This window comes from Podarcis tiliguerta, assembly GCF_965153285.1.
Source record: "Podarcis tiliguerta genome assembly, chromosome: 14".
Taxonomy (NCBI): Eukaryota; Metazoa; Chordata; class Lepidosauria; order Squamata; family Lacertidae; genus Podarcis; species Podarcis tiliguerta.
The window spans coordinates 52,636,606-52,649,210 of NC_139547.1; the positions used below are offsets into that span (position 1 = coordinate 52,636,606).

General features: G+C 50.1%; 2 protein-coding genes and 1 long non-coding RNA gene across 3 annotated transcripts in view; 2 read left to right on the forward strand and 1 right to left on the reverse strand.

Annotated features, from left to right (window-relative positions):
- Window positions 1-12,605, forward strand: part of LOC310664603 — a 404,468-nt gene that overhangs the window by 240,312 nt on the left and 151,551 nt on the right. The window lies entirely within an intron of this gene.
- The window catches only part of FSCN1 (fascin actin-bundling protein 1), a 333,406-nt gene that overhangs the window by 62,466 nt on the left and 258,335 nt on the right, over window positions 1-12,605 (forward strand). The gene's annotated exons all lie outside the window — the stretch shown is intronic.
- The window catches only part of RNF216 (ring finger protein 216), an 81,886-nt gene that overhangs the window by 15,408 nt on the left and 53,873 nt on the right, over window positions 1-12,605 (reverse strand). The window contains exons 14-15 of the mRNA XM_083413415.1: window positions 4,979-5,076; window positions 614-836 (exon numbers count right to left, since the gene is read on the reverse strand). Coding sequence (XP_083269541.1) covers window positions 614-836; window positions 4,979-5,076 — 321 coding nt within the window. The remainder of the gene's footprint in view (window positions 1-613; window positions 837-4,978; window positions 5,077-12,605) is intronic.

A 12,605-nucleotide genomic window follows, 5' to 3' on the forward strand; every position in this document is an offset into this window, starting at 1 on the left:
TGGCCTCTCCTTCCAACAATGATCCTATGATACGTTTATTAAATTGTAAGTTCTCTCACGCTTGCAACGCAATCTCAAAGAGGGCGCCAGTACTGAGAGCTGGCAGCATGCAGGTGCATTTAAATGTTCACTGGTTATTAAGCTAGAAGAAGAAGAAGAAGAGGAGTTTGGACTTGATATTCCGCCTTTCACTCCCCTTAAGGAGCCTCAAAGCGGCTCACAATCTCCTTTCCCTTCCTCCCCCACAACAAACACTCTGTGAGGTGACTGGGGCTGAGAGACTTCAGAGAAGTGTGACTGGCCCAAGGTCACCCAGCAGCTGCAGGTGGAGGAGCGGGGAAGCGAACCCAGTTCACCAGATTACGAGTCCACTGTTCTTAACCACTACACCACACTGGCCGGATAATAAAATCAAGCCGCCACTCTGACTTTTATGCATATATTGCCACAGGAAGCTCCACCTTGGAGGCGAAGGCACAGCACATCCAAAGGACAGGGCCAGCGGTCACTTGTGATTTTATCGCAAGCTTCTCCCAGAATGCTCCGCTCTCGAATCTGCGCAGGAGAGCAGTCGGGGGAAGCGGAGCCACTAGTGTCTATTAGAGTCACTTACCGTGGGGTCTGTCCAGAGGGAACACTTGGCACAGTCTTGACAAGGGGCCCCTGGGGATCGGGGGTGTTGGCAGAAGTGGTCGTACCCATTAATGGCGGCTCGGCAGAGGTAGCACATCTGGGCGCCACAGCGGCACGACATGCGGTTGCAGCCTTCGGATTTGATCAGGCCGGTGGCGCACTTGTGGCACTTTCTGATGCGGGCTGCCGTCATCTTCTCTTCTCTGCAATGAGGCAATTGGGAAAGGGTTAAATAAAAAAAACCAGGTGAAAACAGTGTGGCAGCCCCTCAGATATTTGAAGATGGCTATCGTATCCCCTCTCAGCCTCCTCTTTCCCAGGCTCCTTCAACCGTTCCTCATAAGGCTCACTTTCCAGACCTGGATCATCTTGGTCGCCCTCCTCTGCACACCGTCCAGTCTGCCAATATCCTTAATGGCATCAGCTTTTGTGTTTGGTGGGCTGGAGCACACTTCATCCACTGCACACGATTTTTAAATAAGGATTTTCTTATAAACAGAAGGTGGCAGGTGTCATTTCAGATGAGGTGTTTCCCATCACCATCATGCAGGTGGCTGCTGAGACACACACACACACACACACACACACACACACACACACACACACAGTCCTCTAAGAAGAAAACGTCCATCCCTTCAAAGCTATGATGTTTGGTCATATGCAAACTAAATCCCAATGAATTCTGAGCAGGCATGTAGAGAATTGCAACGTTCATTGATCCAGACTTCATCAGCTAACATTTCTTCAAAGTATTACATAACAAATCACAATAATATAATTAATCATACATTTGTTTAGATGTGTGTTAGTGAGTGCTCTTGTTCTTTGGTTGATGAGAGATCTATGGGCCTGGGTGTCACACTCTTGCCTTCAGAGTCTCCACATAGATGAACACCACCCCCCCCCAATTCTTTAGCAACCATGTCAATAGCAACCCTGCAATCTCAAACAGGCTCTTTCCCAGGAAGGGGGGGTATGAAGCCCACCCTTCCCATGCTGTTTCCAAGGAGGTCTTTGTGGCTGTCTATTTAGAATTACCTTATGATGAGTTGGAGACAAATTAAGTGAAAGGAGGTTCATTGCAGGCTGGCATTCTGCAGGCTTAAATCTGGTTTCCCAGAGCGTCAAAGAGGTGGGGGAGCTAAACGTTAATGCAGAAATAATTTAACCCAGGAGTCAAAGCACACACAGACCCTCACCTCTGACAAGCAGAAAATATATAGCTGAGGCAATGAAAGAAGCAGGAAATGCAAACTCTGCACTGTTGCTTGACGCCTTTGATAAATCAGAGCCTGTTGCTTTGGTTACAGAGATGCTGCAAAAGGTTTGCTAACTATTCTGTTCTGCAAACAGGAGGTGTTTAGGGCCTGACAATAGTTTTAAGCTTTCCCCACGCAAGTTAAAGCATTGCACCAGCACTTTAATAATAATAATAATAATAATTTATTATTTATACCCCGGCCATCTGGCTGGGCCTCCCCAGCCACTCTGGGCAGCTTCCATAGAAACCAAAAATACAGTAAAATATCACACATTAAAAACTTCCCTGAACAGATGTCTTCTGAATGTCAGGTAGTTGTTTATCGCTTTGACATCTGCTGGAAGGGCGTTCCACAGGGCAGGCGCCACTACCGAGAAGGCCCTCTGCCTGGTTCCCTGTAGATTTGCTTCTCACAATGAGGGAACCGCCAGAAGGCCCTCGGCACTGGACCTCAGCGTCCAGGCAGAACGATGGGGGTGGAGACGCTCCTTCAGGTATACTGGACCGAGGCCGTTTAGGGCTTTAAAGGTCAGCACCAACACTTTGAATTGTGCTTGGAAACGTACTGGGAGCCAATGTAGGTCTTTCAAGACCGGTGTTATATGGTCTCGGCGGCCACCCCCAGTCACCAGTCTAGCTGCCGCATTCTGGATTAGTTGTAGTTTCCAGGTCACCTTCAAAGGTAGCCCCACGTAGAGCGCATTGCAGTAGTCCAAGTGGGAGATAACCAGAGCATGCACCACTCTGGCGAGACAGTCCGCAGGCAGATAGGGTCTCAGCCTACGTACCAGATGGAGCTGGTAAACAGCTGCCCTGGACACAGATTTGACCTGTGCCTCCATGGACAGCTGTGAGTCCAAAATGACTCCCAGGCTGCGCACCTGGTCCTTCAGGGGCACAGTTACCTCATTCAGGACCAGGGAATCCTCCACACCTGCCCGCCTCCTGTCCCCCAAAAACAGTACTTCTCTCTTGTCAGGATTCAACCTCAATCTGTTAGCCGCCACCCATCCTCCAACAGCCTCCAGACACTCACACAGGACCTTCACTGCCTTCACTGGTTCCGATTTGAAAGAGAGGTAGAGCTGGGTATCATCTGCATATTGATGGACACCCAGTCCAAACCTCCTGATGATCTCTCCCAGCGGCTGCATATAGATGTTAAAAAGCATGGGGGAGAGGACACAACCTGAGGCACCCCACAAGTGAGAGCCCAGGGGTCTGAACACTCATCCCCCACCACCACTTTCTGAACACTGCCCAGGAGGAAGGAGCGGAACCACCGTATAACAGTGCCCCCAGCTCCCAGCCCCTCAAGACGGTCCAGAAGGATGTTATGGTCGATGGTATCAAACGCCGCTGAGAGATCCAGCAGAACTAGGAAACAGCTCTCACCTTTGTCCCTAGCCCGCCGGAGATCATCAACCAGTGCGACCAAGGCAGTTTCATTCCCATGATGAGGCCTGAATCCCGACTGGATCACTCTGTGCTTCTGCTGATGTTTACAAGTTATATAACAGAGCACCTACATTTTGTTTTCCTTCCCACAACACAGCCCAGTATCCAAAGATGCTTTCTGAAGATCCTTAGTTTATATCGCACGGTTTCAACTGCAGACTTTTCCCTCCCACCGGACAAATATTAGATTTTATACCTTGCACCTCTCTCAATATGGTGTTCAAGACAGCAACTGCTCTATTCCGAACTTAAAAAATGGAAAGCGTAGTGCTGGTGGTCAACAAAAGAGGTTTAAAGACTCTCTCAAGGCAAATCTTTAAAAATGTAGTATAAACACCAACAACTGGGAAACGCTGGCCTGCAAGCGCTCCAATTGGAGAACAGCCTTTCCCAAAGATGTCATCGACCTTGAAGACACTCAAACTCAGAATGCAAGGGAGAAACATGGTAAGAGGAAGGCATGCCTGGCAAATACACACTGTGATCAACTATCACCTAGAAACCAATGTCCCCACTGTGGAAGGCCGTGTGGATCCAGAATTGGCTTCCACAGTCACTTACGGACTCATTGTTAAAACCGTGTTTAGGGAAGACAATCTTACTCGGCTACGAGGGATCGCCAAAGAAGACGACGACGACTCAAGACAGCACAGGGAGGCTTTGCAGTCCTGTCCAGGCACTGACCAGACTGACCTTCACTTCAGGAAGATGATTCTCTGTCTGCATCATGTGCCTTTGGACCTTGGCTGAAAGAGCTGAAGCCCATCCTGCTATTCCTAGATCTCTGCCAAGAGCCTCTCACACCCATGTCTTAGTTTGGTGGCTCCAAACTCCCACATCCCCAGACCACTTGGAAATCACAGAGGGTCTTGGCAGCTCTCTTAATGATTTTCCTGCCTCTTGTTGCAACCGTAATACGCTGTGCTAGATGCTGCAGGGTGTAACACTGTATTTCCATCGCCTCTTTTATTTCCCAGTTTCCCCATTTCAAATTCCTCTTTGGGAACTGTGCTTTCCCTTAGGGCAGACTCTGCTCCCCGTTTTCTGGGCTGCTCCCTCTCATCCTCCCAGCAGGAAGCGCCAAGCAGAGCAGGAAGCTGGGCCTGAACTCCAGCTGCGCTTCCCCTTCCCAAGACTCAAACAGGACGTTTTATTGTCTGCAACAAGAGTAGAATTTCAGCTGCTCAAGGATAAGAAACTATATTAAAACTATATATGCAAGGCTGCTCTCGCCTGGCTGTCCTGCACCCAGAGGTTTGCTCTTTCAGAGCGAATAAAAGCAGATACCTCGAGGGAGTTGGGCAGGTTTAGCCTGGAAAAGAGGAGGCTGAGAGGAGAAAGGATAGCCATCTTCAAATATCTCAAGGGCTGTCACATGGAAGATGGAGCAAGCTTGTTTTCTCCTGCTCTGGAGTGCAGGACTCGAACACATGGCTTCAAGTTACAAGAGAGGAGATTTCAGCTCAATATCACGAAGAACATTTTGACAGTAAGAGCTGCTTCACAGTGGAATCGTCTCCCTCAGGAAGTTGTGGACTCTCCTTCCTGGGAGGTTTTTAAGCAGAGCTTGGATGCTTCCTGGTTCTCTCTCCCCCCCCCCCCCCCGCCCTTCAATAAGTTACTTACATAGATGTTCGGTATTTTATGTCATCCTTCTCAGCCAGCTGCTCACAGGTGAGGTTCATATGCTCCTTCCAGAGGCCCTGGCATTTCCTGCAGGTTTCCTGGAGAGTGAGATCACCACATTAAGCAGCAGGAAGACACCAGTGATAATGACAATTTTTTTAAAAAGGCAACCAGACAAATGCTGAAGGCATTTTGCAGGCAACACAGAAATACAAAAGACAAAAAGAACGTTTGAAAAAAAGAAGTGGCACTGAGTAAAGAGGCCGGCAGCATGAAACCGATCGAAAACACTGATAAGCACACCTATCTTCCCCAGGTACTAGGGTGACACCAGACTCAATGCCATAGGGGCCTCTCTAGGGGGATAACTGCACAAAGAGGGTGCCACCACTGAGAAGGCTCAATCCTTGGTCACGACCCACTTTCCCTCCAAAGGCAGGGGCACCAGCAAGGACAGCTGAAGACAGAATCGGTTCACAGGGCAGCCTTTTATATGCTGGGCATCAGCCGCAATTAGAGAAAGCATGAAGTCACTCAATCTTCATTTAAGCTCCACCCGTGTATTTCTCCACACACACACCCCGAAAGGTTTTGCCTGTACAGCAGGGATGGAGAACCTCCAGCCAATAAGGTGAATCTGGCCGTCCAGGCCTCCCCATTTGGCCCACTAGGCAGTTTCCCCAAATCCACAGCCAGGCCCCCGCTTCTCGTACACCCGATCCCTGCAGAAAGCATGGCTGGGCTCCCCAACAGCAGCAGCTGGTGGTGCTTAGTCCCTGACTGCCTTGCCCCCACAGCAGGTCGGTGGGGGAAGAGAAAGATCTGGCCTGCTGGGCCAAAAAGCCTCCCCCCATCCCTGGTGTGTGTCTGTGGATTGGGGGGGGGGTGTCCTGCCACACACAGCCAGCCCAGCGGGCCCCTCCTTTGCCACCTGTGGGCTCCTCGTGCAGAATCAAGTCCGCCCACCCAGAGGTTTGCATCGGTTTGGTGGGCGATGGGAAAGGGCTGCTTGCTGTTCCAGAGCGGGGGGGCAGGCGGGGAGGCAGCCTTAATGAGCAAACCCACATGGAAACGAGAGGCTGGTTTCCCAGCCAACGCGCTAACTTGAACCACCAGGCCTCCCCAGGCAGCTGCAGGAGAGAGACAATGGCCGGACTCAGCACCGCCAGACGGTTTTGGGATTTGTGACGGAGGGCCCTGCGAGAGCCATGCTGCGGGGGCTCGGGGGCTACTGGCACTCGCTGCTCTAGGACTGAACGCCCCAGAGCCCGGGGAGGCTGAGCTCAGCGTGGTGCTGAAGAACTCTCCCGCAAAACCTTGTAGAAACGGACAGAAGCAGTGCAAGGGGCAGCGTGGTGCAGCGGTTAGAGGGCTGGGCCAGGACCTGAGCAGCCAGGGTTCAAATCTCCACTCAGCCATGAAGCCGGGGCTAGTCGTTCTTTCCTTCAAAGGGCTGTTGTGAGGGGAGAACCCTGAGCTCTTTGCAGGAAAGAGTAGGATAGCAATGAAACATTTGATGAGCCCCAGGTGGGGGACTCTTTATCAGTCAGCGCCACTGAGCTGTGAGGGGCTTCAAAGCATAGGAACAGCTGTAGGGCATCAAGCACAGCATGCCCTACTTTTTTGCAACTTTTGAAAACATCATGCTTTCCCTCATGAGGAAGCCAACATCAATTTTTGGAGGAGGAGGAGGAGGAGGAGGAGGAGGAGGAGGAGGAAGAAGAAGAAGAAGAAGAAGAAGAAGAAGAAGAAGAAGAAGAAGAAGAAGAAGAAGAAGAAGAACAACAACAACAACAACAACAACAACAACAACAACCCCACACAGATAAGGACTTGGGAGGGTTGCAGGGCACATGAAATTGCTTTGGGAACCCCATGTTTGACCTGTGTCTGGAAGAGGATAACTTGGATTTTTCCACCGCAAGCACCCCAAAAGACATTGGATCAGCCTCATGGACTGTGTGCGCGCGCACTTTTATGAAACTGAACATGATTCTGTTCTGAGATTTTTATAGGAAGCACAAGACATCTTCTTCTTCTTCTCATTCCCCCGCTTTGCTTCCATCCCATCCCCCTAAAGGTACTTCTTCCTGGCATGCTGGATATCTAACATGGCTTCCACAGCTAGAGTGCAGAAGCAGAATGCCAGCTAAGCGTTCCTTTAAAAATGCATTTTGATCCCCTCACTGTCAGAGGAAGGGAGAGGGAGCCCTCACACATCATTCTCCCTAATTTTCCAATTTTCTCTAAAGGCGGAGGGGAGCTATTTGCATTCAAAGTTCCTTGCAAAAATGCAAAGCTGCCGCCTCCTTTTTAATAAAGTGCAGCTGTTCCAAGCGGGAGCTCATCCATCAGCAGACAGTGCCGCCTAGTGGTTGGAAGCAGCGCCCGCCAGGGCCTTTGCCAGAGCACAGGAGGAGCAGCAAGCCTGCCACAGCCATCAAGGTGCTCAGACTCTAAAGAGGAGGAGACCTGCTGTCAACAGCTGCTGAGCCAAGGAACATGGCAGCCAGGCCTCCTTAGCACTGCTAAGTGCTTTGGGAAACTGTGGCTGGTTGATAGGAATCAGGAAGCGGCCTGGCTTCCACCTCCTGGTAATCCACGGGGATTATGCAAAAACGCAGCTCAGAGCAAGCCAAGGATACTGGGAGATTATTGCAAATCTCACAGCATTTGGAAGAGAGACAAGAGCTTTTATTGGGCCAGCTAGTCACTTAAAACACAGTGAGATCTCAAGGTATGTATGGATTTGCCCTGCAAAGGAACAGCAATGCTAGAGTGACAGAATCACACGCGGCTGTCAGCCTTGCTCTGTGAAAAGTGAAGCTGCTGGCAAGATTTGCGTTGCTTCAAGTCCTGTGTCTCTGCTCTCCTTGCACAAGAATAAGGCAAGGCTTTCTGGCACTGTCACAAACCCTGAGAAGGGAAGGCAGTCGAAGCACATGGAAAGAAATCTCTATGGAACCTACTTATTTCAGTATGGAGGTGGGACTGTGCTGCTGCTTGTGCAAATCTGTCTTTAAAAGGCACGCTGCTGAACAGATAAGGGAGTACTAGAAATATCAGGGAAAGAAAACCAGGTATAATCCAGTCCCAGAACTCAAGGCCCCCACGGGCACTGCAACCCTAATCCCACTCACCTGGCAGGAAACCCCACTGAACTCAACTTCTGAGCAGACATGGTCAGGGTTAGGCTGAAGTAAGTTAACACAAAAGGAATATCTCACCAAGCTAGTAAGAGTTCCTAGGGCTGATCTCGTTGGGGGCCCTTGCAAGCGGTGACTGCAGCGACTGCCATCCCATAATGGTTGGCTTTTGCTTAGCCACTGGCAATCCCCACCCCAAACACACCTTGTTGCTGCCGCCACCTTTCTACCCAAACTGGCTCACAAAGGGCAAAGCAGGCAGACCTCCTGGGAGGCTTTCCCCACCTGGCATTCTGCTCTGGAGGTCGGCTTTGATAATATTTCAGTAATTTTGGGTGAGCGGCTCGCTTTATTAGTAGCTGGCCTCCTCCTTGTTGTTTTAAATGTACAGGTATTTTTCACTGCATTCTGTGTTCTATAGTAAGCTTCCTTTAAAAGGTTTACTGCCAAAGGCAGCAGATAAATATTTGAAACAACTGCATTTGAGTTTCGCTCCTGGGCACCCAGGAGATCTCTTTGGCATCTCCCTAGGTTGGCAATTCTTAGAATTATAGAACTGAAGTTGGGAGGGACACTGAGGATCCTCTAATCCAGCCTTTCTCAACCTGTTTCAGCAACCCAGTTGTTGTTGAACTACAACTCCCATCACCCCTAGCTAGCAAGGCCAGAGCTCAGGGATGATGGGAGTTGTAGGCCAACAACACCTGGGGACCCACAGGTTGAGAACCGCTGCGCCTAGTCCAACCCCCTGCAAGGCAGGAATATGCAGCTGTCCCGTACAGAGATCGAACCTGCAACCGTGGCGTTATCAGCACCAGGCTCTCACAAGGTGAGCTATCCAGGCTGACCATCGTTCCTGCCACCAGCCCTACGCTGGCACAAGTCCTTGTGAGAATAGTGCCCTCCCTAGCACTGGTGAGCACACCAAACACCAGTGATCTTCAAGCAGTTTATGCCAGTAACATGCAACACAACAGACGAGTTTCAATCATCATCTCTTGGCTCAGCAGAGATACAGACGAGCCTTTTGGCTGCACAAACAAAGGCACATTTTGCAAGGGTTTTGCATAAACTACGGTTCCCTGCTTTATCCAAACCAGGAAACCATGGTTAACAACTCTGGAATAAAGCCAGGGTGCCAATTCAACCGGTGTGATAGGATCACAGTTGCTGGGCCGTATTCTGGACAAGCTACAAGTTTCCAAGCAGGCTCAGAGAGCAGCCTATAATGCAGTACCCTAACCTGGATGTCACCCAGACACAGAGAACTATGACAATATTATTTTAGTCAACAAGCCACAAAAGGTCGCAGCGTGCTTGGTTTTGCTCGGTATATACCCGGGGCTCGGTTTGTGACTCTTCAGGCACTTCAGGTTATTTGGTTAGACTTATATAGCCGAGATAAATATAGCTGTGACCTCACACTGCTAAATTAGCATACACAGGGCAGGAAGCCCGAGTTGCGATTCCAGTCACTTGATGCTGGGAGCACACGGGTGCTGCGACTATCGCCAGAGGACATCTCAAGCTTGCAGCAGCTCAGAGCCTCCCTGAGCCAAAGTAAATAACACTAATCAGACACAAATGTTGGCTCATACAAAGTCTCCCAAGTCTAGACCTCCTGCAGTTATGCCAACGCACACAGCTAAGAGCCACAGCAGAGAGTTCTGGGAAACTGGTACCCAGCAGATGCTGGGGACTTGGGGGAAGGAAGCACTGTCCCTCTTGCATGAACTCCCAAACAGATTTCAGGAAACCCAACAGGGTCTGATGGGAAGTGTGGTCCAAAACATGCAGAGAAAACCAAGCTGGGGAAGGCTGATCTACTCCATGTGGATGGTCTCCTCTCCATCTGCTCCTGCTGTGTTTCATACTGCATCTCCTCAGAACTGAACCAGCTAAAGTGGTCTCTTCCACTGCCCAGAAGGCCAAGGGGCCACGGCACACACACACACAACCATCACAGCACTGGAGTCCGCGTCCTGGCTCCATCCATCAGCCAGCGCAAGAACAGCTGCTCCAATGCTTGCCTTCCTCTTCCCTCCCCATTCCTTTTTCCTTCTCTGCTGTGCCTATTTGACTGTGAGCCGGCAGCCATGAGCTGGCTTGTCTTTTAATACAGTCGTACCTTGGAAGTCGAACGGAATCCGGTCCAGAAGTCTGTTCAACTTTCAAAATGTTCAGAAACAAAAGTGCAGCTTCTGATTGGCTGCATGAAGCCCCGTCTATGGACGTTCGGGTTCCAAAAAACGTCCGCAAATCGGAACGCTCACTTCCGGGTTTGCGGCGTTCGGGAGTCAAAACGTCCGAGTACCAAGGCGTTCAGGATCCAAGGTACGAGTGTATACGAAAAGTGCTTGGGAAATGTGTGCGTTTTAAGTGTTTAAGCCTCAGGAGAGGCTGGCAAGGATACAGTGGTTCACAAACCATTTTTAATTTTGAGATGGGCAGGAGGACCCACAAAGTCACAAGCTTATGCAGTGCTTGACTATCCCAATGTCCCAGACGCATCTTGCAACAGGGAATTTCATTAGCACACGCAGTTTCTGAGCTCTGGGTGCAGTGCTGCACCTAAGATTTCACACCAAAACTTCAGAGTGGAAGGAAAGGAGGACCATTTTCTGCCTCCCCACTCTCTAAAGACTGGAGAAGAGACCCTCTTCAGAATATTAGGGGGGCAGGCAGGGGGAGGACTAGACCATGTGAAAAACGAACACAATATTTTAGCTGCAGTTCATTCATTTTCAGCTTTGTATTCTTGTGATAAAAAAGTGCGCAGAGACATTCCATTGTTGCTCCTATAACCCACAATTAAGGTGCCATTTAGCTCCTAGCTTTCATATCTCAGTTTCTAACATTGAGCTCATGGCGGGCACCCGAGACAACAGTGGGCATCATCTCATGCAGTGTTCAAGGGCCTTCTGTGGGGAGAGAGAGCACATCAAGGCTCAAGGGCTGTAAAACAGGAGGCTTCCCACTGCAAATGTCACTCTCGCCACAAACTCACCAGATGACCAGCTATGAACTCTTCAGCCCCCTCCACCTCCGGATGGAGGAAGCAAGACAGCCTCAACCTTTCCAGCATGCTCTGTGAAAACTACCACCTAGAACCGCAGAGTTGAAACTTACCCCCTGGGGTCATCTAGTCCCGTCCCGTCCCCCATCCCCCTGCAATGCAGGAATCTCAACTGAGACATCCATGACAAGTGGCCACCCAACGTCTGCTTCAAAACCTCCAAGGAAAGAGGTTTCTGTTCTTCTAGGGTGCATGCCCTTCATTTCCCCAACTTTGTTGCCACCCCAGAAGTCCACTTCTACACTTCACCATATAAGGGGATTTTTCCAGGGACCAGAAAGCTGGCATGACTGGCAGACCAAGACCTATGAACCCGTATTTGCTTTTGCCCCCCACCCCCTTTCACGGGGCAGAGGGAAAGATCGCACATACACACCATTGTTCAAAGGCTGCAATAAAAGTTCTATGTTTATCCGCAACTCACTTTTATGGCCCTGTTGCGGGAAAGCAGGTTGTGCAAGGAAGCCTCTGCCTCCTGCCCCACACGTGGCTTGAACTTTCGGTTTCCACAGCTGACTGGTGCAGCAGAAGAAGTTACCTCCTGACGATCAACCCCTCTGCGGATATTGCTCACAAGTGACCTGGGCTGAAGGCAGCAGACTCTGCCCTCAGAGTCAGATTTAAAGGCAAGGGGCTCGGTGGGTCCCCTTAACTATCTACTCAACCACCAAGAGAACAACAGAAGAGTTGGTCTTGATTTGTACACCTGGCAAATCAACCTGGCAGTGCTGCAATAAACTGCTCTCATCCACTAAAGAAATGACAACACCAGAGCTTAGTCAGCAAATTGTGTGTGCAGCAAGATTGAATCCGTGCCTGAAAACCTGCTGTCTGATGTGAGAGAGGGACGTCGTGCATGGAAATCATACATCAGCATTGTGAAATGGGCTACAGAGGCAATGAAATATGAAGCACTCCAAAGATGAACCATCAGAACCACCTGGTCAGATGAGTGGGGTGCAAACAATGATTATTATTATGCCTCTCACTTAGGATCCCATTTGGTTTATGTCCAACCCTGCTCTGAGTCTCGCAGCCCCTGACCTCCCCTCTTTGCTACGGGAAGCCTTCCTGTGTGGACTGAAAGGGGAAAGGTCGGTTCAGATTCCCCAGCACAAAGCCAGGCTTGCTTCACTACAGTGTGGGGCTTTCAGGGAAATCAAGACCAGCACTGCTACTACTGCTGTGCCCCCAAAGGGCAGTCGACAGTGTGCCAAAGACTTGCCGAAGTCTAAGCTGAAGGAACTTTACAGCTGAGCTGCCAAATCTTATCTTTCCACGCTTGTCCTTGGTTTGGCTCAAGGCTAAGACAGGAAGAGTGGGGAAATTTCACGGAACTAGAGGAAATCTTATTCTCTTGTTTGCTTCCGCAATTGACCCTGAGCCTTGGAGACGGTGTAGATGA